At 36.9% G+C, this 24,211-nt stretch overlaps 1 protein-coding gene across 1 annotated transcript; it reads right to left on the minus strand.

The window, feature by feature from the left end:
- Nucleotides 1–3,942: 3,942 nt before the first annotated feature.
- Nucleotides 3,943–23,836, minus strand: atp13a1 (ATPase 13A1). Its single transcript, XM_084116868.1, has 25 exons — nucleotides 23,347–23,836; nucleotides 23,076–23,165; nucleotides 21,881–22,144; nucleotides 20,712–20,867; nucleotides 20,226–20,295; nucleotides 18,135–18,241; nucleotides 17,932–18,061; nucleotides 16,480–16,535; nucleotides 16,180–16,306; nucleotides 14,956–15,093; nucleotides 14,754–14,874; nucleotides 14,387–14,544; nucleotides 14,015–14,190; nucleotides 12,828–12,938; nucleotides 12,634–12,759; nucleotides 11,535–11,643; nucleotides 11,264–11,457; nucleotides 11,053–11,149; nucleotides 8,974–9,158; nucleotides 8,742–8,856; nucleotides 8,218–8,414; nucleotides 7,992–8,134; nucleotides 6,713–6,824; nucleotides 6,338–6,481; nucleotides 3,943–4,458 (listed from the first exon to the last, which is right to left on the minus strand). Exons 1-25 carry the CDS (start codon nucleotides 23,671–23,673, stop codon nucleotides 4,348–4,350), a joined length of 3,564 nt encoding a protein of 1,187 aa, XP_083972994.1. The 5' UTR covers nucleotides 23,674–23,836; the 3' UTR covers nucleotides 3,943–4,347.
- Between the last annotated feature and the right edge of the window lie 375 nt (nucleotides 23,837–24,211).

Here is a 24,211-nt window from a genome sequence, read left to right on the forward strand (position 1 = left end):
ATGACAGACACACAAATCCTTCACAGTGGCCAGAGAGATTAACAGCCATTCCTCTTCCAGAACAGTGTCCAGGTCACTATGTGATGCTAGTGGAGGAAAACGTTTTCTGACTCGCTCCTCCAAAACACTCCAAAGTCAAGTCAAGTCAAGTTTATTTATATAGCGCCTTTCACAATACAGATTGTATCAAAGCAGCTTCACAGTATTAAATTAAAATAATACATCAATGTTTGTTTCTAGTGGAAAACGTCCACGTTTGGTAATGCTGATCAATAGTATTGTTGATTGATTAATTAAATTAAATATCCCCAAATATCCCCAAATGAGCAAGCCAAAGGCAACAGTGGCAAGGAACCGAAAAACTCCATCAGGTGACCTAATGGAGAAAAAAAAAACCTTGGGAGAACCCAGGCTCAGTCGGGGGCCAGTTCTCCTCTGTCGTTTATGAACTAGAGGCCGGATTTAACTGTAAGATTAAAAGTATTATATGAATGTCTGGCTGAAGAGATGCGTCTTTAATCTAGTTTTAAACTGGGAGAGCGAGTCTGAGCAACGAACAGTATCAGGAAGGCTATTCCAGAGTTTTGGAGCTAAATGTGAAAATGCTCTCCCTCCTTTGGTGGATCTGGATATCCTAGGTATGACCAAAAGCCTCGAATTTAGTGATCTTAAAAAGCGCGATGGATTATAGGGCGATAGAAGATCGGTTAAATAGACTGGAGCTAAGCCGTTTAGGGCTTTATAAGTCAGTAGCAATACCTTGTAATTAATACGGAACTTTATAGGTAACCAATGTAGTGATGATAAAATCGGTGTTATATGATCATATTTTCTTGATCTAGTAAGAACTCTAGCGGTGGCATTTTGGACTAACTGTAGCTTGTTTATTAAGGATGCAGGACAACCGGCTAATAAAGCATTACAGTAATCTAGTCTCGAGGTCATGAATGCATGAAATAACTTTTCTGCATCAGAAACTGATAGCATGTTACGTAGCTTAGCAATGTTTCTAAGGTGGAAAAAGGCTGTTCTTGTAACATATGAAATATGATTTTCAAAAGACAGGTTGCAGTCTAATATAACACCCAGGTCTTTTACTGTAGAGGATAAAGTAACAGGACATCCTACTATGTTAAAGTTGTAGTGTGAGAGGTTTTGTGGGCGGTTTTTTGAACCGATGATTAGTACCCCTGTCTTGTCTGGATTTAATAAAAGAAAATTGCGCGTGATCCAATCTTTTATATCTTTAACACACTCTGTCAATTTGGATAATTTAGCGTTTTCATCTGGCCGTGATGAAATATAGATTTGAGTGTCATCAGCATAACAATGGAAACTAATTCCATGTTTCCTTATAATATTTCCAAGTGGCATCATATATATTGAGAATAACAGAGGGCCTAACACAGATCCCTGCGGCACTCCATAGTTTACTGGAGTTATGATCGATTTTTCTCCATTTAAAGAGACAAAATGGTAGCGGTCAGATAAGTATGATTTGAACCAGCTTAATGCTTGTCCTTGAACACCAGTATAATTTTGTAGTCGATCTAAGAGTATTGTGTGATCTATAGTATCGAACGCAGCACTAAGATCAAGTAAAACTAGTATTGAGATACAGCCTTGGTCAGAAGCTAAGAGTAAATCATTTGTGATTTTAACGAGCGCAGTTTCAGTGCTATGATGCGGTCTGAATCCAGACTGAAACTTTTCATAGATGTAATTTTCTTGCAAGAAAGAGCCCAGTTGAGTGGACACAACTTTTTCTAGTATTTTAGACATAAAAGGAAGATTTGAAATGGGTCTATAATTTGCTAGATTATGTGGGTCTAGTTGTGGTTTCTTAATGAGAGATTTTATAACTGCCAGATTAAATGTTCTTGGAACATGACCTAAAGATAAAGATGTGTTAATAATATTGAGGAGAGGCTCTTCCACTACAGGTAACACTTCTTTCAGTAGTTTAGTTGGTATAGGATCTTACTGAGCCAAAGTGGCTCAGTAATATTCAGATCTGGTGACTGTGCAGGCCATGGGAGATGTTCAACTTCACTTTCATGTTCATCAAACCATTCTGTCACAAGTCTTGCGGGGTGTATTGGTCCATTATCATGCTGATACACGGACCCTCTTCAGGGTAAAATATTTGAACCATTAGGTATGCATGATCCTCAAGAATGGTTTGAATGTTTGATAGTCCTTGGCAGTGATGCACCCATCAAGCACGGTAGGGAATGCCATGATATTGCAGCCAAAACCATCACTGATCCACCGCTGTGCTTCACTCCGGGTGTTAAGCCACTTTGGGGCTTCTCCAAACTGTAACTCCCATATATTTGGGAAAGACAGTGAAGGTGGACTCATGAGAGAACAATACATGTTTCACATTGTCCACAGCCCAAGATATGCTGGCACCAATGAAACCGACATTTGGATTTGGCACGAGTGACCAAAGGATTGGCTATAGCAGCCAGACCATGAATATTGACTCTGAAGCTCTAGACAAACAGTTTTATTCAAAACAGGAGAGTCAAGCTGTGCATTTAATTCTGCAGTGAGTTGGGCACCTGTGGTTTTATGATTTTTGGATACAATCTGGTTAGTACCTGCATATTTTGCAATATTTTATGTACAGCTGTGCTACTGCTTTGCCAATTGAAACTTCACACTCTACTCTTACTGATGGAAAGTAAAATCAGTGAAGATTGGCCACCAGGCTGCACATATACAGGCAAGAAACCTCCAACACTGTATTGGCCAGTGTTTCAGTTTCATAGTCCAGCCCCTGTAGCTTGCCTCTAATGAGTCGAGTGACCTCAGAAAACTTCCATATACAAATACATATATAGAAAATTATAAAACAAGCAGCTTTGTCATATTTTACCCTAAATGCAGGGCTGGACAATAAAGGCATTTGAATAAAAAAGCATTGATTTAGGCTACGTTTGCAACCCACTTTGCCATGACTATTTTTATTTATTTTTTAAAAATGTTATAATTTTCTTTTTTTCTTTTTACTTAAAGATTATTTGAGTTATTGCATAGAAAATACATTTAAAATAAAACAGTGTGATCTTTAAACTTGCTGGTCAAAATGTTCTGAAAGTAAAGGCCCTCCTTTCATTCACCATTTTTTGAAAAATAAATACATGAAAAAAAAAAAAAAAGTCTCAGACCCTTCTTTCACACCATTCCTGTTGAAGTGAATTGTTGATATGGGAAAAAAATCATACCATGTTGTGCATTCATATCATTTCATCCTTTACATTCCTACATGTGCTTTAAAGGGGTGATGAACTGAGAAATCAAATTTTCCTTGAGCTTTTGACATATAAGAGGTCATCATACTATAAGAATATCCTGTAAGTTTCAGAACTTTGTTCCTTGTTAGTCCAATAAAAGCTGTTATTGACACCAGGCACAGCGAACGACAGATTTTCAAAGTGGGGATCTGTGACGTCAAAGGGTATCAAACACAGCCTCCGCAGAAGAAGATCAATGCCATCTTCAACACTGCCTGTTTAGCCCCGCCCACCGATTTGCGCATTACATGAAACTCATTATAATATGCAAAACTGTTATCCAATCATAGCAGTGGGCATTTACTTCCAAGTCTTCAATGCGGCACACCCATAAAAACCGAGCGTTTCAGGAGCTAGGCTCAAAACCAGGGTAGAAAATAGCCTATTACTTTTTCATTTTGATGTTTTTGAATGTAAAAACCAAGCAAACATCATAAGCTGACCTCAGACAACAATATAAAAAATTAAAAAAGCCAGTTCATGACCCCTTTAAAGCTTCAAGTGAAATGGCTCATTTCGCTTTCCTGAAATTATTAGTTTGTCTCATATAATATCATATATTTCTGTTAAAACAAAGCAGTACAAAACTAGCTTGGTTTCTCATTCAAATTTGAGTCGTGCAAATAAACAACACAACAAGAGTTTTTTTGGTCATTTATAAGTCTTTCTGAGGTTTGTCTTTTTACAAAATGATGAAAACAAAACAAAAAAAGAGAAACACTTCTTCAGTACGCCCCTGTCATAGCTTCACCCGCACTGAAACACACTCTCACTCTCAACACAATACTGTAGTTTTCTTGGCCTTCAGAGCGGAGGGGGTGGATAAAGATGTCAGTAGAAAGAAAACGAAGCTAAAGTATTAAGACAGAGCAAAGACAGGGACAGGGAGGAAAAGGAAACACTGGGGTGTGTTACAGTATTGAGTTTCACGCCCGTCCTTTCGCATCTCGCAGAGTTTGCCGCCAGTCCCGTGTTCCTGTAAAGCCCGTTCACAGTCTGGTCACGAGGGGCAGCGGCTGCTTTGGTGACTGTTGGCAATAACAGTTCATTTAGGCAACCTCAGGGTTCCTTTGCCCAGCAGAAACTGCAGAACTCTGTCCACCAGCAGGGCGGCGACAAAATCCACAACCAGGACCTGGGCTATTATTAACTTGAACTGCAAAGAGAAAAGGAATATAAAAACATATTCACTGTAAATAGCTATACATGTACACCACTGATAAGAGGTTGAATACCAATTTGCATACTATATACAGGGTTTCTGCAGGTTTTATAAAGGTAGATAGTTTAGGTTTTTTCTTTAAAATAAATAAAAAGAAAATTTAAGGAATAAAGTGGAGGGAACACAACATGTCAAAGTGTTCTCTAAAAGTAAATCTCTATGGAGAAACACACTGAGTTGTATTAATCACACTTCAGAGTTTTAAAAATGCAGCTTTCAACAGATCTTAATTACTTTTTATTCGTTTTGCACAAAAAAAAAAGAAAAGAAAAAAAGAGAGAAAAATAGCTTAAGGCTTGAATAGCTCTGTTCCCAAACACTAGAACATGGAAATAACTTTTACTGAACCATCTGATCACACTACAAAGTGCTGTTCTTCCTCAGTATTTCTCTTGTTTTTTTCATTGCAAATGTCTTAAGATTCTTAAATCAAGAGATGTTTACTGGAGAAGCAAAATGACATAAGATAAAAAGTCTTGTTTTCTGTGAAATTGATCAAAATGAAGTGAGTTTATGATTAAAACAAGAACAAATATCTGCCAATGGACTCAGAAAAAGCAACTTAATTCAAAAACCCATTGACAAATACTGGTTTTTGATTTAAGTGAAAACAAGGCTTCATATATTCAATTTGCATCTCAAATAAATGTATCCTGATTTAAGAATGTTTAGATATCTGTATTATAAAAAAAGACAAAAATACTGAGGAAGATATAATTTTTTTGCAGTGCATGCAACATTTAATACCATGAGTTTATGAATTTAAGACTTTCTACTCAGATTGAAGACTTTGTCAAGGGTGAATTAAGACTTTAAGACCCTTTGAAGACCCGCAGAAACCCTGTATATAGCATGCCATGCAAGAACTGGATTAGTATGTCTCAAATCATATGTTGAAAAGTCAAAGGTACCCAGGTTGGAAAACTATTTCATGTGGGTTTTTAAAGAATACATTCATTAAGCCTGTTGTGATTATTGATTAATCATCTGATCATGGTTATTCGATGTAATTGCAATTATTTATGATTCCACACTGCGCAGGATAAAATCACACTATGCACTCTTGTAAAATGCATATTAATTATATAACTATAAATTTTTAAAGTATCAAATTAAATCATATAAGTCTATTTTATTATAATTTCTTATTATATTACATACCATTCCAAGTAAAATAAAATAACGTATTTAGGCCCATTCACACCAAGAACGATAACTGTGAAGATAACTATAGCGATAACTATATTGGCATCCACACCCGCAAACAATAACTTTGTTTATTATAAGCGCACGCTGAGTTTTGTCCTCTGCCGCTTTAAATGCTCGAGCTCATTACAGCAGGATGGATTCTGATTGGCTGTCAATGTAATTATCGTTCATCAGCTGGAAAAAAACAACTTTCTGAAAGTGATTCCAACAATATCGTTCCTACAGTATGTGCGTTCTCGTTATAGTTGTGTTGTGGACTCTGCTATTCTTTTATATTTAGAACTATATCTTAATTGTTATCGTTATCTCATCACTCTTGGTGTGAACAGGCCTTTGTTTCCACTGTAAGTGCATGTACGAAACAGAATTAAATTGTTATTCGCAATTATTTGTATGCCAATTAATTGTCAGCACAAAATTCATAATCATGAACATTTATGCAAACATTTTGGATGGAGGATGAAATTACAACAGTGTCCAAAGACAATTTTATCACAATACTAGTATGTCACAACACTGATGTAGTGACATACTAGAATGTCCATGGAATTTAAGCATGCAGTAAGTAACAGTTTGTGAATAGTGTGGTGTACTGAATTCATACCTCAGTCGGGATATCCACTAAGGCAAACTGCTCGTTGAATTCTGGTGAAGATCCCGTCAGCAGCCCTACTATAGCGAGCCCTGATATAGCGATGCTCCACAGCAACGGCCGGTTCTCAGTCAGAGACTCCATGAACGGATGACCCTGAACAAGACAAGTTCCTTCAATCAGAGCAGTTAAAATAGACATTTTTAAAAGAGTAGTTCACCCAAAAATGAACATTTGTATTTCATGACAAAATGTCGGAGTGAACTATTCCTTTAAATCAAACAGAAAGGTGAAGAGAATGTTACAAAAGCTTTGAAAGTAAAAAAAGTAATAATTTCACAATGTTCGATACATGTATTAAATATAATATCACATTATTAAAAGTACCTTATAATTAATGGCAAATGTGGCCATTTGCATGGCCATGGACATGATGTACACAGTACTGTTAATGAGACTGGGCTCAAACTCTTTGTACAGGTCCACAAACCGCTCTGCCCTGCAAGAGAGAAAGAAAAAAAAAGAAAAATAAGAGAGGGAGAGAGGTGAAACATGAAGCCAGATTGCAAATTTTATGAAAATCAAACACAAATGTGAACAATGACATCACATGTGAAGAATGACTGGTACTGACTGAACACTGAGAGCGATATGAAGGTGACTTACACTGAAGTCATTTACTTTTAAAGAGAGCTTTCTGATGACAAAAGTGACAATGGTCATAGGCCAGCGTGTGGGTCAGTAAGATTTAAAAAAAAAAAAAAAAAAAATAATAATAATAATATATATTTTTTAACAACAACAGTAAAGACATTTCAAATAAATGCTGTCCTTTCTATTCAAAGAATCCTGAAAAAAAATTATCATGGTTTTTCACAAAAATATTAAGCAGCACATTTTTCAACATTGCTAATAATAAGGAATTTTCATTGAGCATCAAGTCATCATATCAGAATGATTTCTGAAGGATCATGTGACACTGAAGACTGGATAATGATGCTGAAAATTCAGCTTTACATCACAGGAATAAATTACATTTTAAAATATGTTCAAATAGAAAACTTATTTTAAATGGTAATAATATTTCACAATTTTACTATATTTATATATTTTTTTGGCCAAATGCATTAGCTTTGGTGCGCATTCATGGTGCGACTTTTCAAAAACTTTACCAAAAAAATCATTAAAAATCTTACAGACCCCAAACTTCTGAAAAGTAGTGTGTGTGTATATATATTGCATATGTAAATGTATAGAAATGAATCAAGATTACTAAATGCTTTATTATTATTTTTTCTCCAAAACTGAAGTTTACTTTGGGCTTTACATATACAACTTTGTACTACAGTAAATGGTAATAAGATATTTCGGTAACACTTGTTACACGTGTTACATGTAGTTTCTAATTACTATAGGAATTACTATAAATTGTGCATAATAACATGCAACTAACCCCAAAAAACACCCTAACCCTTTAGTAAGTACATTTAGTTAATTATTATTACGCAGTACTTAAATGTATAATTACACTGAAACACGGACACCTTAAAATAAAGTGTAACCAATATTTCTAAGAAACTACTACAAACTAATTGGCAGAATTATCACTATTTTGGGCTTTTTTTTCACATTATTTTTCATGTGGCAACAAGTGTCCCATTCATACCTGGGTGGGCTTCTGCTCTGTGCGCCCTTGTACAGGTACACCAGACTGCAGAAGTGAACGGCAAACTGCAGCAGCACTGTGAGGACAGTGTACAGGTTGAAGATGTTAGGTAAAGGCCGCTCTTTGGACAGGGTCTTCAAAGGCTGAGACAAACAGACATCGCGCACAGTCAGTGAAACGCAGTTCATCAAACGACAAGCAGCTTTACCAGACATTACCATCTCACCTTTGACCTCGAGATGAACAGAAAGCAGCCGGCCAGCAGCAGGCCCTGAAGGGTCGCCTGGAAGTCGCTGAACTTGACCCCCTCCAGGTAGAGCACAGACTGACTGTAGGCCAGAACCAGAGCGTTCAGCGCCAGGATCTTAAACATCTGCAGGGTGGTCACCAGAGTACAGCGACCCTGTTTAATCACGTGACAGACTGAAAACAGGCGGGAAAAAGTTAGGCAAACCATATGTAGGTCTAATAATCCGGATACATTTTAAAACGGCGTATTCGTTTCAATACAATGCGTTTTTTCGTCCACACTAGCGTTTTTCAAAAGTTTTTCATCCACACTTAAATCCTTTAAATCATCTTACATGTGTAAGATATAGTAAAAGTTCAATGTGATGATACAGAGAGACGAAAAAAATTCTCACGCTATTTTTATTTGCAAAATATCCCACCACTTATTGGTGTGTATCCGGATTAATGTAGACAGCCTAAAATGAAAGCATGAACTGATCGAAGACATGTTCAACTTACTGCACTGTATGGAGGAGAGTTTAGAGGTGAATGGAGCAGCGATGGAGGCGTCGCCCAGTTTAACCACCTGAATCTGATCTTCTTCTAACTCTCGCAGTACCTGACTGATCCTCTCCTGTGACACAAGGCAATTATGCAATATAGGGTTACATATATGGAGGAAATAGTTCAAGTTTCATAAACGTTGAAGTTCAAAACATGATCGCATGATTTTTTTAAATTAAAAACCCACCTTTTGTGCAGCTAGCTGCTCCTCTCTCTGGGCCATCATTCTCTGCCTGGCTGCACGGGAGCTGAGTTTGACCCCTGAACTCGGGACTGGGGGTCCTGGTCTGGAATCTACAGAGAACTCTTTGTCTTTGCTTCTCTTCTTTTTCTCAGGCATGCGCTCTGGGGCGTTAGCTAACAACGCCACACCTGGTAAACACAAAGGACGTGTTACGATATGGTAACATATACTGATTAAAGTATGTTCCGGATTCAGTACAAAACTATCTGTGACGTGCTGTCGAGTGACACTGAAATGGTCACTTGGTTTGTAAAAAGAGCACAGTTAATGTACTCATGTTTGTGTAAAGAGCAGTGGGCCGGGGTCCACCAGGGGGCCTCACAAACTTTCATAGGGGCCTCAAGATTACTTCAAAATGATTTCAAATAAGCTAATGGCGCTTTTCCATTACCAGTACCAGCTCAGCTCGACTCGACTCGCCTTGGCTTGGCTCGCTTTTCGCTCCGTTTTCCATTGCAGACAGTACCTCCACAATAGTACCTGGTCGTCATAGCGACGCCGCAGGAAACTGCCGTGACTTAATCTTCTACGCGAGACACGAGACACACCCGCTACCCACACACACAGGACAATGGAGGAAATCGAGTGTATGCTGTTTTTGGATGTTTTTGTTTTTGTTGTTTTTTATTCAGGATACTGCGTCTGGCGCGTGCAATGATGACACAGTGAATAGTGACGATTCTCTCTGACCAATCAGCAGTCTGCCGTGTTTTCACGTCACATTTTAGTATCGCCTCAGCTCGCTTAGAACCTCGCCGGAGGTGGTACGAAAAAAAGTACCTGGAAGCAGGTACAGGTACAACTTGTACACAGTGGAAAACCAAACAGAGCCGAGTTGAGTCGAGCCGAGGCGAGCTGGTACTGTGTAGTGGAAAAGCGCCATAAGATAAGCTAAAACAAGTTTTTGTTTTTTTTATTCACCCCCTCAAAAATTTGTTTTTGTCTTTGAATAACCAGGGTTCCCACTGTCTTTGAAAACTGAGATATATGAGGTATGCTAATTGTAACAATTTAAAGGACCTGAATAAGTATAGTATATATGGTTTTATAATTTTAGAAAACCTAAAAAGCACCATGGCTGTTTTGGTAACACTTCACTAATGTTAAAAGATGGAACCTTCTGTAAACTACATTAGTAAATATAAACTAACAATGAAAAATGCTTCTAAAGATTTATTAATCTCAGTTAATGTTAATTTCAACATTCCAACACTTCAATAAAATCAAAAGTTGTGTCTATTATTATTATTATTATTATTATTATTTAATAGACCTGAACTAATATGCTCATTGTTATATTTTACCAAGTAAAAAATTCTTAGTTAGAAAGCATTTTTTTAAAAACATCCTCAATTCTAAAATCGCAAAATTTTCATCTTCACATTTTCATCATAACATTAATCTCTTTAAAATGTCTGGAATCTTGAAATGTAATAATTAATTGTAATCATAATTATTTTAGTTACTTAATGTAATCTATGGACAATTTTATAAAAAATATTGTGGGGAGGGGGAGGGGGGGGTCAAAGTTATCATTTATCATTTAAGAAATTCTGCTCTGGAGCAATACCGCAAATAAAAATGAATTGTAAATGCGTCTCTTCAGGGTTATACAAATAACTCTTAAAGTAAAGCAAAACAAAGAAAAAAGAAAAAAGTTTTAAAAAAAATCTAGATTTTTTAAAGAATTGGCTTTAGTACAGTAACAAAATAAAAGCCAATTAGTTCATTTTGGAAAGAAAATGTCTTTATAATATCACACATAGTATTTTCCTCACACAGTATAAATAGTTTTTTGGATATGAAAATAAATTGCTGCCCTGTCTAATTTAGGTAACTTTTCAACTCAAATAAAAAAAATTTGTAGGTGTTGATTCACAACAAAATATGAACTTGTGACAAGCTAAATTGACCATCTATGAATCATTCATCTTGATTGACCCAGAAAATACTTTTTTACTGTTATATTTGTAAATTACACATGGAGAATGTCTGATGACACAAGTATGTTTAATGACTCACCAATGTGGGCATGTTTGAGTGCACCGACATCATTTGTGCCATCTCCACACATCAGCGTAACGAAACCCAGTCCCTTTAGACTAGTTATGACAAACTCCTGCACAGACAGGAAAATCAACACCGTTAACCATGATGAACAGCTCAACAACAAACCATACGTTCTGATGAATACCCAGTGTGATGATTCCACTATCAAATGTGGAAAGCTGACCTTCTGTTTGGGGCTGACGCGAGCAAACACTCGCACATGAGGAAGCAGGGCGTGGAGTAAACGGGGTTCATAGGTCAACCTGGTCAGCCCCTCTCCTGTCACGCAGAGGTCGTACCGACTGATCAAATCTGAGACAGAGGATGGAGGTAGAGGGAGGCGCACGCTGTCGTCTATTGACACCCACTGCCATTCATCTGCATAAAAACGTAATGAACAGATGTAATGGATTGTAAACATGTTCCTCCAGCTCTCTGTCAGAGGCGTCACACACCTTGATCGGGGCCGGGCTGCAGTACGAGCGTGTGCTCTTTCTGGATGAAATGCAGCTCTCTGGCCACATGACACGCAGTTAGAGGGTTGTCACCTGTGATCATCACGACCTGTGGACGGAGAATGTGACAAAAGATAGAAATGAACTAGGCAGCCAAAGGAAGAGGACTTTAAATGGCAATAATTGGAAAACTATTGTATTGATAGATTTAGTAAAAATGAACTGTAATAAAAATTATGAATCTAAATGCAAAAAACCAAACTGCGCTACAATACAAATATTACATAATCAAAATTAAGACTGAAATCCGGCCTTGAAGACTGTGATCAGATTCAGAAAAAAAAGGGAAAATTGATTTCAAATCACTTAAAATTTAGCAAAATAAAAAAAAAAAAAAAAAAAACGATCCTTCAGAATTCATTCTAATATGCCGATTTGGTGCTCAAGAAACATTTCTCATTATTAAATGTTAAAACAATATTTTTAACACAATTTAACGGATTCCTTGATGAATAGAAAGGTCAAAATGAAAGCATTTGTATTTCATGTAATTTGTCCTTGCTGAATAAAAGTATTCGTTTTTCAAAAACAAGATTTTATATTACTGACTCCAAACATTTGAACGGTGGTGTATACATAAATAAATTAAGTAATATTTATAACATTGGAAGTATGTTTTCAAAATTTCATAATCATAACCAGATTCATAATCATTACTTTATCGGCAAGCTTTATGCTCTCAATTTATATTTTAAAGGCTCAATATTATGGTTTGGTATTTCCCTGTATCGTAGAACAATGTTACATTACATGTTACATATAATTTCCTTTCTCAGTTGTGAAACTCAAACCATTTTCTGATGTGTATAAATGTAAGTAATTAAATGAATATCATAAACATGCAATTAGTAGACCGTTAGCTTAAATGAACGACTACTATTAGACTAGAAAAGTTGGAGGCAGACCTATAAATTAGTGACCCTTTCAAACTCCAATACAAAAACCTTTTTATTATTTCTAACAGCGTCACTAATATGGAGGTTACATGTCATTGTCAACTGTTAGCAAACACGTTAACATATGGAGTTGATCCACTCACATGGTGTGAGGCCTCTTGTATCTCTCGGATCACTGCTTTGCTGTCGGTCTTGAGTGGACAGGACACGACCATGAACCCTGCGAAGCGCAGGTCACACTCCAGCACCTCGCGGCTCAGCTCTCTCACCTGCACACAAAGAGAGGGATTACAACAGCGTTCAGCGTTTCATTCAGGGGTCAGTGGTGAATACATACCTGCTGATGGCTCAGGTGGCCCATCTCTTTGTATCCCAGAGCGAGAACTCTCGCTCCCTCCCGTGACATCTCTCTGTGCACCTCGTCATAGCTGGCTGGACACTCACAGAACTGAACAAACAACAATCTCTTAATAAACTATTTATGACCAACAATCTACAGTGAATGCACAAAAGAAGTCAAAATGGCAGCAATGAATAACATTCATTTTATATTAGGTGTGATGTAACCCTCACTTATAAGCAACAATCAGTCGATCAGAACATTTGTGGAGCAGGATTTTGGACCAATGAGATTTACATTCAAGGTTGGGTTACACAAAGCAATCCTCTTAAGCCGCTCTGTCCACTAAAACACTATCATGAGCTGCAAACGATCGCAGTGCCGCACTTCTCTCTGAATCTCGCAGCGCATATACACTGAACAAAATTATAAACGCAACACTTGTTTCACAAGACTTTTTCTATGTACACAAAAGGCCTATTTCTCTCAAATATTGTTCACAAATCTGTCTAAATCTGTGTTAGTGAGCACTTCTCCTTTGCCGAGATAATCCATCCACCTCACAGGTGTGGCATATCAAGATGCTGATTAGACAGTATGATTATTGCACAGGTGTGCCTTAGGCTGGCCACAATAAAAGGCCACTCTAAAATGTGCAGTTTTCTCACACAATGCCACAGATGTCGCAAGTTTTGAGGGAGCGTGCAATTGGCATGCTGACAGCAGGAATGTCCACCAGAGCTGTTGCCCGTGAATTGAATGTTCATTTCTCTACCATAAGCCGTCTCCAAAGGCGTTTCAGAGAATTTGGCAGTATTGCCAAATATTCTCTCAATATTTGAGTGAAATAGGCCTTTTGTGTACATAGAAAAAGTCTTAGATCTTTGAGTTCAGCTCATGAAAAAATGGGGGCAAAAACAAAAGTGTTGCGTTTATAATTGTGTTCAGTGTATTTCAATTGTATATTTTATATTTTAAAAAAGCTTGATGGTTTAACATTTAAAAAACTAAATTAAAACACAAATATTGGTATATTTTTGGCGGCACACAGTCCAAAGACATGCAGGTTAGGTGGACATGCCAAATTGGCCGGAGGTGTGAATGCAAAGCCATGTAATAAGGGGGGTTGGGGAAAGACCTGGCAACCTACCCCGGAAAAAACATTGAGCAAAAGAGATGCTCACCATGTCCTTCAGGGTCTCGGGTGCACCTTTAACGGTTGAGATATAGCAGAGCTCAGTGGAGCCCATTCGCTCAAATGACGCCAGCACTGACATCCTCTTCAGAGCACTAGCGAAATGAAACCTCTGGTGGATCTTCAGCCCTGGAGTCTTTATGCTGCGCGGAAACACCTTCTCATCTAAACAAAGGGACAGAAAGCATGCAATACATTGAGAATTTATGTGTACTAGGTTAACCGAACATTATTCAAAATGGCAATTTTGACTGATAAAACGAGATTTTCAATATTTTTCTAACAAAAGAACATGATGGAAAATGGATAAAATTACACATAATGATCATTTGCAGTGAACGGATCTGTATTTAAATCGGACCTTTAGTGAGCGTCCAGTCCGCTGCGGTCAGCATGGCCTTCTCCAGCGGATCCCCCACCAGCTGTCCATCATCTAGCGTGACCAGCGAATGACACGTAGCCACCACCCGATGAGTGTCCACGGGAATCTCTGACACAGGCATCACTTGCTTCCCATCTCTAAGAAAAGGAGGAACAGAAATAGACAATGAAATATTTTCACATTTCCAGGGTTCTCAGAAGTGGAAGTCGTCATAGGCCACATACACACTAAATTCAGTTGTCAGTTCACCTTTTAATGCTTAATATTGTTCTCAGTTCTGTAATTTACTAGATTGAAAACAGCATTCTACAACCTAAAATCTCAGAGCCCAGACTGCAGGCTTTACCTGAGCCCTGCGACGCCACGAACTACCAGGCTGTCGCTTGTCAGGGTGCCAGTCTTGTCGAAACAGCAAATCTCCACTTTCCCAGCAAAGGGGATCCTGAAAGGTTCTGTGCAAAACACATCTGTAAGAGAAGAATATTAGAGGGTACGTCTGAGAAGGGAGAGAATAGTGAGATTAAGTCATGATGATCATGTTCACTCACAGAGTTTGGCCAGCGCTATGAGAGATGTGTTAACAGCCAGTGAGAGCTCTATGGGTAATTCAGGAGGCACTACTGACGTGAGGATCAGAGTACACTCCAGAAACAGCTTATACTTGTTTCTGCTCGGGTCCTTCGTCCCTGAAAGACACAGAGAGTGAAGTATGAGACAGCTGGTACATTATATCTAATGCTCCTCCAGGATCCCAGATAAAACACACACAAAAATAATGATGTGATACGTGAGCAATTTTATAGCACTTTTATGTAAATAAGATACACACTACCATTTTGGGGTCAGTAAGATTTTAAGAAATTAACTATTTTATTAAGCAAGGATGCATTAAACTAATATTTCTATTTAAAATAAATGCTGTTCTTTCCATTCATCAAAGAGTCTTGAATTTTTTTATTTATCTTGGTTTACAGAAAAATATAATTATTTTTTAACTGATAATAATTAGAAGAAATGTTTCTTGAGCAGCAAATCATCATATTAGAATGATTTCTGAAGGATCATGTGACACTGAAGACTGGAGTAATGCTGATAATTCAGCTTTGATCACAGGAATAAATTATTTTTTCAAATATATACAAAAAGAAAACAGTTATTTTAAATTGTCATAATATTTCACAATATTACTGTTGTTACTGTAGATTTCATTAAATAAATGTAGCCTGAGTGAACATAATAAGACTTCTTTAAAAAAAACATTAAAAAAAAATCTTACCAACTCTAAACTTTTCAATGGTACTGAAATTCCAAAATGAAAACAAATTTTAGAAATGGAAGAGAAAAAATGCGTGGAATGTACAAATATCACACAAGGGCTTGTAAAGAGTACAAAATACATTTAAATTAGCAAAAAACATAGATCAGGTGGGTTTTTAGGGGCAGTTCACACAAGATATGTTCTTGAGTTAAGAAACATCCAAGACACAGCACACAACTGAACTAAACAGAGATTCCAGGCTTTAATAAGTTGAAATATTAAACTTATCTTAAAAGTAATTAAGCAGTTATTAAAGGAGAGACATTCTCAGTGACATTTTGGAGCAGGTTTTAGTGTCTAAAAGTATTAATCCTCCTCCTCCTCAAAAAAAACCCTCCCCTAAAAATAAATAAATAAAGACTAATCAACCTCACTAATTTAATAATTTTGGGCAACTAGTCAACTATCCTGTCCATCCCTGTGAAAGGAGATTTTACAGATGAATGTGACTCACCCTCGACCCAAACATACACAGCTGCTGCAATGGCAAAAACCAACAAGAAAAGGATAAAAATAAAGGTCTCCAGGTTGTTGGCCGTTACCCTCTTCACGCCAAACAGAATCGTTCTCAATAATTTGCCCTAAAAAACAACAAAAGTTCAGACATTTTTAAGACACAAGATTAAAGGAGAGGGTTTGTGTGGTTGCGACTCATTTTTCATTCTTCTCTTAATTGTTTCCTGTTAATATTCCACTGTCCTCCACATAAATAGTGGCAAAATGTCCAAACAAATGACTTGATCAAGCACCTCACCTGAGAAGTGTAGAATCCCGTCCGCAAAACATAAGCAACACAGCCATTGTCTACAGCTGTGAAAAGACAGAAAAAAGGGAGTATAATTACATACCAATTTTAAACTGTGATATTAGGGGTGTAACAATATATTGTGTCACAATATATCGCAATACAAATATGCAACAATATGTATTGTGGATAGTGACAATATGTATCGTGAATAGTTCACCCAAAATAAAAATTACTATGTGAGAAAAAATTAAAGTTTTCAGAGTTTTAGTGTCAGTACTACATTAAAATATTATATATAATGTTGAATATAATGTATAATAATGCAATATCTGTGTAAAAAAGTGGCCTACATTATTTTAAATGTATCTAGTCAGTGACAGAGAAACATATTCGTCTAAAATAATTCTGTATTTTCAGCTTCAGAATCATAAATATTTTTATTCTGGTGTCACCATTGTCCTGTGCTTTGGGTTTCCAGCACCAAGTCCAAGAATATTCATTTATACACGCAATGTAATATCAAATTTATCAGTTTAATAAACAGTACATTTTTTGTTAACCTTTTATCATATGTCTTGGAGTATCGCAATAATATCGTATCGTGAGTTCAGTATTGTGATATGTATCGAATCGTGACATGAGGGTATCGTTACACCCCTATGTGATATTAATCATATTTAACCACTTAAAACTATTAAAGTCACCATGAAATCAAAATTGATAATTCTTGTTTTCGTTATAAATTATTTATCCGTGCACATCATTTTTTTAAATTCATATGCCCTCGTAATCTTCAATCAAAATAACTTTTCCTCCCTCTTGCAGCTCATCTCTTCTCTACTCTGATAATGCGTTTACTGGCGTGAGGGCGGGATCAACCTGTCACTCACATGACATCACAACAACAGGAAACAACAACCATCCAACAATCCAATCAAGTCCCGTCCTACATTTTTTTCTTGTTCAAGAGAGTCAGAGTCAAACACCGCCTTGCTTTAGTAGGAAATACTTCCTAGCAAACTTTTAGTCATGATGGTGTCGACTTGTATTGTTCCCGTGTGCAAGAATTCAAATAGTAAAAGTCTAGCGGGACTAAGTTACTTTCGGTTTCCAGTGAAGGATCCAGTGCGTTGTAGGCAGTGACTAAAGGCTGAAAATAATCGTTAATACGGAGAGAATGCCGCGACTGGATGAGCACGAACACAGTGTTTTAGGCCGATCGAATGGGGAAAAACTGAAAGAAACTGCCGTTCAGCAAAACGCCATCGCCACCGACTGCCCGTGGGCAGAGATACAAGAAAACAGAGGTAACACGAAGAACGAGTAAACGTTGTTCATTTACATATCCTACCAACACAATTCAGAGCAGATTGAAAATCATTGACTTTACACTTTAATAAATCTAAGGTTTATTAGGCATTAGAGCTGGAGCACATGTTCACAGCTGTGAGTACTAACGTTTCAGTCCAGCACTGGTTCGGAGAGGCGGGCTGTGCTGAACCACTTTGGTGCCACCTGAGATGATATGAAGTCGAGAGTCTGCCTGCAGGTCCAGGATCCTGTCAGGGTCCAGATCCTCCACAGGCTCCTACAGACACAACATGGCCAGTTACAGACAGCAGATTCAGCTGAGCTTTGCTGGTGATTCTGTGGAGACGCACCTTCATCTGAGGCACAGACTCTCCTGTGAGCATGGCCTCATCCACAATGCAGCGGCCTCGCAGTAGCAGCACGTCACAGGGAACCAGGTTATCCTGAGGAGACCGTCCTGTGACAACACGACAAATCCATGTTCGTTAACATGCTAGTGAATGTTAGATTAGCATTTGGATTACGTCAGTACTAGAAACATGTGACAACTAAAAGCCAAATCATTTTTAACAGTATAAACTACTGTTCGAAAAGTCTGTAAGATTTATTTATGGTTTTGAAAGAAGTCTCTTATGCTCATCAAGGCTGCATTTATTTGATCAAAAATATTGTGAAATATTATTACAATAAAAAAAAAAAAACCTGTTTACTATTTGAGTATATATTAAAATGTGATTTATTCATGATGCAAAGCTACATTTTCAGCATCATTCCTCCAGTCTTCAGTGTCACATGATCCTTCAGAAATCATTCTAATATGATGAAGAAACATTTCTGATTATTATCGATGTTGAAAACAGTTGTGCTGCTTAATATTTTAGTGGAAATTATGATATATGTTTTCCAGGATTCTTAGATGAAGAGAAAGTTTTTAAAAAAACAGCATTTATTTTACATTTTGTAACATTATAAATGTTTAAACATTAAAAATGTATTGTCATTGATCAGTTTGATGCATCCTTGCTGAATAAGTATTAAGTATTAATTTCTTTCAAAAAAACAAACAAACCAAAAACTTTTGAATAGTAGTGTAGTAGTGTAGTATATACAAACTTGCTTAAAGTATGAGTAATAGTATAAAAAAAATGCAAAGATTCTCAGATATTTTTAAGCATATCTCAAGTGTACAAAATATCTTTGGAGCTTCCGAATGCCATTATAGACACAGGGTTTTTCCAGCAATGAAAATATTTTGGCGGCCACATAATGAATCTTTTTCTTAATGAATCCAGCCAAAAATTTGATCATTAAATATTTAATTTGACGACACCTGCTGATAGCTGGCTGCTTTAAAGGGAGTGTTCACCCAAAAAGAAAATTCTGACTTAGTCAGCCTAAAGTTGTTTCAAACCTGTGTGAGTTTCTTCATCAAAATATCTTTTGTGTTTAGCAGAAGAATGTAACCAGACAGCTGATGGACATTCAGGTTTTTCAGGAAGAAACTCGTACAGGTTTGGAACAACTTGAGGGTGAGTAAATGATGTCAGAATTTTCATTTTGGGTGAACTATCCCTTTAAAATGCTTTCTATTTACTATGCGTTTTTGCAGCGTTGAGGCCATTACAGACACATCTGACCAAGTTCTGCACGCTCGCAAATCCTTTCATTATAACCAACAAAGTGTAAACACGATGTCAATAAGAGATTCATTACACAGCTTCATTGACTATAACGTGAGTTTTCGCAAGAGTGCAGCTTTGTGTACCTGAAATTGACAGCTTGAGTGATTGTAATGGCAGCGATCTTTGTTGGCTTTCTGTATATATACATTTTTCATGCTGCCAACTACACACTGCAAAGTTTCTGGACTGACGATCGTATTTAAATGCGCGACTGAATCCGACTGACAGTGAGTGATAACCATAGCAATGGACAGAACAAAACAATCTGATACTGTATGTCATGTGATCCGTGCATTAAGTCTTGGAGTGTAAATTCAAAATAATAGACCTGACAATTTTTCTATGTAATGTATTACTTTTTTGTTCATTTTATCACTAACTTTTCAAATCAGTCGCTCAGTGACTTTTTACAAATACATTTACAGATTTATAAATAAAATTTAGTTTCAAGCTCTTTGTTTTATGATCGGTCCTGACAGTAATTGTCATTTATTTCATGAATAAATAAGATAATTCATTTTACAACCTTTTTCTTTGCATTTATTCTGGATGTATTGTCAGTACTGGCCTCGCAGTTACCATGGGTAGAGTACTTTATACTGTGTGTGTGAATGTGTGTGTTCGTCCGCCACCACCAAAGACCATTTTTGACCCAGGAGACAGATTAATGAATGAATGAGGCATTTATATAGCGCTTTACAATGTACTACTGTACATCCAAAGTGCTTTACAATCAAATCAGGAATACAAAAAACTCACCAACTGAGACAATGTCTCCAGGGACTAGTTCATCACTGGATACAGGCCTCCATTTTCTGTTTCGATAGACCTGTTACAAGTAGAAAAAGCTAAAATTATACATATTGCTCTTATTCTAAATCTCGGTTTATTAATTAAGCAATAAGGCAAGAGATTACTTTCGTAAAATAGTTACTATGCAATGCATTTATACAATAGTTACTACATAAAACATTATTTTACTAAGCATATTCTTTGAGCACCATACTTTCAATAAAATATATAGACCCTGACAAGCATACAATAACAGAATTTGTTATTAATATGGCAGCTGTGCATGTTACTGTATTGTGGATGATATCACAAATGGAATGCTGCATTGACCAATCAGAAGGCAGAACCAGCAATGTGTGCTTTATAAAGAACATTTCGATAAGAGTTAGTAGACAAACATGGGTATTTCGCAACAGATGAACAAACACTGGAGCTGGAAGCCGTCGCAGTTACCTGAATCATGTACGGTTTGTTCCCCATTCTGCGGATTTCTGACATGTTCCTCATCTGCTGCTGCACCAGAGACGCTTCAAACGCCACAAGCATGAAGAGCGTAAAGACACTGTAGTACCAGTACTCATCCAAACACCACAGACCCACACAAAACACCTGCAGGGGAACAAAGTCATGCAGGTCATTCCATACCCACAGGGTAGTGTTTCTCAATCCTGGACCCAGGATGGATATTTGACACATTTTCAGTGTTAAAAAGCCAAACCAGGATTGAGAAGCCCTGCCATAAGATGATGCATTTACAGTATATTCATACATTTATAATGTACAGGCCATTGATACATCAGGTAAAAGCCTCATAAATATATGTAACTGATTATATGAAATCTGGATTATGTAATTAGCTTTCAAAAATGAAGTACTTATAATTGGATTAGATTACATTTTAAAGTAACCAGACTACAGTTACATTTTTATGATTACATATTCACACAATGTTACTAAATGATACATAATTTATTAATCATTTTCAATTCTTCTTTTTTAATTCTTTAATTTTCCTTTCTAAAAAAGCCTATCTCATATATACATACATATATACATATATATATATATATATATATATATATATATATATATACATAAACATAGATATATACATAAACATAGATATATATATACATAAACATATATATATATATATATATACATATATATATATATATATATATGCTCAAAGTCTTCAAGATTTGTGAAACTGCACCCACCAGACACTAGTCAAGTGGCTGTAATTACATGAAGGAGAGGCAACAGCACTTGACCACTGAATTTACACTTTTAAAGAGTGTTTTCTCATCATTGCATATCTAATCAACTCCTGATAAATATTGAATAATTATTTGAATTCTCAGTGAGTCATCTCTGTATTCTCTGTAGTACCATGTATTATTGCCTTTGTAAGGTTTTTGTCTTTCAAAATTAGGTCAAAAGTAATCAAAAAGTAGTCAGAATACATTACCTAAAATGTAATTTTACCTAAAAGGTAATACACAATGTTACATGTACAATTTTCACCATGTAATTTGCAATCTGTAACTGCCTACAATTTGTGAGTAATCTACCCAGCACTGCATACGAGTAAAATAAAGCCACATGCGCCGCAGACGTACCTGGAAGACAAAGAAGGGTGCTGTGGCTCTCTCCTTGAAGAGCTCCAGGAAGTCCGGCACCATCATCTCTGCACGGTTGGTGCCGTAGAGCTTCTCTGCAGCCCGTAGCTGAGCCTCTTCCTGGTAGCCTCTCCAGTCCTGGAAATGACTCATGGGAAAGTTGATCGGAAACCCCACCTGCAGAAAGCGCTTCTTCTCTTTGCTGTCGTACACGTAACGGATCTTCTGGAACTCAAAGGACAGGCTTTCCGCTCCATCCTCATCCTGCACACAAAAAACACTTCACTTCACATATACATTTTTTTTTCATCTAACCTACATTTGGGGTTTCAACACCTTTTGACCAATGAATTATCATGATTTGTCCAGGTGTTCATGATTTACAGATAAGAACTTCTGAATATCTGAAATCTAAATACTGGAAAATCGAATCATATATATTTAAGATTTAATTTATTTCCAAATACAAAGTATTTGTACAGGTGAAACTCGAAAAATTAGAATATCTTGCAAAAGTTTGTGTATTTCAGTAATTCAAATTAAAAGGTGAAACTAATATATTTAGTATATATAACTATATACATATGCATGATTATACTTTTCAGAGGGCCGACATTTCTGTATTTAAAATCCTTTTTTTAAATTGATTTCATGTAATATTCAAATTTTCTGAGATTTTGAATTTGGGGTTTTCATAAGCTGTAAGCCATAATCATCCAAATTATAACTTTTGCACGATATTCTAATTTTTCGAGTTTCACCTGTATAATATTCTGTACAAAATACGGAGCAGTTTTTAGGGTACAATCAGCTCAACCATGATGAAATATTCATTGATGATGTCATATCCAAATGCAAAACCTAATAAAAGTAAGAATTTATGTCAGAAAACTATCTTATAAGCAACTAGGGATTACGTTGTGTTTATTTAGGACTATACAGGCATCTTCTGGTTATGGAATTATATGATTTTCTTTACTTCTCCCATCAGATGGCACAAATGTGCCTTCTATGCAATGGATTTTTTTTAAAACATTTGTTCTATTTTTAACTTAAACTGTATTAATTGAAAGTTACATCAAATATTACAAAATATACTAAATTCATTTATTTAAAATGGTTACGCTTATTGTCTTGGGTCTATATTGAGGATAACAAATGTGACTCCTAAACACCAGGGGAAGAAATCTCTCACCTTATCCCTCAGAAGAGGCACTAATTCAGCTGAACCATTGTTGGGTGTTGGTATAACTTTTGCAAATGTGGCTTTGGCTGGATCAGACTCCTGTTTGAAATATAATTGCATAATTACAGTCAGTTTAATGTGCATTATTATGAGATACTCCAAACATATGTTTGGATTTCTGACTTAGTCAACCCACCCCCAAAAAAAGTTAACCCAGATCTGTTAGTCTTTCAAAGCAATGCTTATATTGCACATATATGTTTTATGTGTAATTTATCACCTTTGAGCAAGTGAGCCAGCAGTGCGCGTGCACGGACCAGTAGCCAGAGAGCACTGTCAGGACGTGCGCGATCCCGAGAGCGGCGAGCGCCAGCAGGCCGGCTTCAGCATACTCGGATGCCCCGTAAACCCCAAACCACGTATATAAGCAGAGTGGGTAGAGGAGGAGGAACGGGAACACCGTACCGTGCAGGACGCGTGATCTGCGGCTGTGGAGAGACACTGATCTCACCAGCTCATCGCTCGGTGCGCGCGTCTGCGTCCGCGTCCCCCCCGGCCCATCAACGCCGTCTGCGGCCATATTTCCCTCTTTTTTAGCTTCATCCATTCTAGAGTGTGCCTTCCCCCGTCGACCCTCCTACTCTCCACCTCCTCCTTGCAGGCGCTGATGGTAAAAAGTCAGCTTCGCACCGGCCTGTTGTCTGGCCACTCTGCAGATTTCTGAAAAATATCAGACACATACGACAGTTTCCGCGTACGCAAGCACGTACGCCGGTGACGCAATATCCGGTAAATAATCTTTGCGTGGAGATTTTTCGAGTTGACAGAAAATGTTATCAGGAGATTTAAAATGGAAAACAACATGATAGTAAGAGAAAAAGCATATATTACACGATTATTGATTTTATTAAGGAAGTTCCATGTACATAAGTAAAATAGTCCAGCTCCAATCTATTTTTTATTTCATTTTATAGATGACTTTAAACAAACTGTAACGTTTAATGATATTAAATGCAAATATTATATAAAAATAAATATATTAATAGATAGGTGGCGTCCTCTCCCATTTTATATTTGAAACAAATACATTTCTTAAATTTAGGCTACTTGTAGCTACTAAAATAGAACAACCTGGGTTTTTGACA

The sequence above is a fragment of the Abramis brama genome (assembly GCF_963993115.1).
Source record: "Abramis brama genome assembly, chromosome: 1".
Lineage (NCBI taxonomy): Eukaryota > Metazoa > Chordata > Actinopteri > Cypriniformes > Leuciscidae > Abramis > Abramis brama.

Excerpts from the sequence above, each read along its gene's own strand:
- atp13a1 (XM_084116868.1), bottom strand. The coding sequence starts at position 23,673 with ATGGATGAAGCTAAAAAAGAGGGAAATATGGCCGCAGACGGCGTTGAT. Across the intron at positions 20,296-20,711 it reads ACAAACCGTACATGATTCAG|GTCTATCGAAACAGAAAATG; the intron begins GTAACTGCGACG and ends TACTTGTAACAG. Across the intron at positions 15,094-16,179 it reads TGTGTATGTTTGGGTCGAGG|GGACGAAGGACCCGAGCAGA; the intron begins GTGAGTCACATT and ends TGTGTCTTTCAG.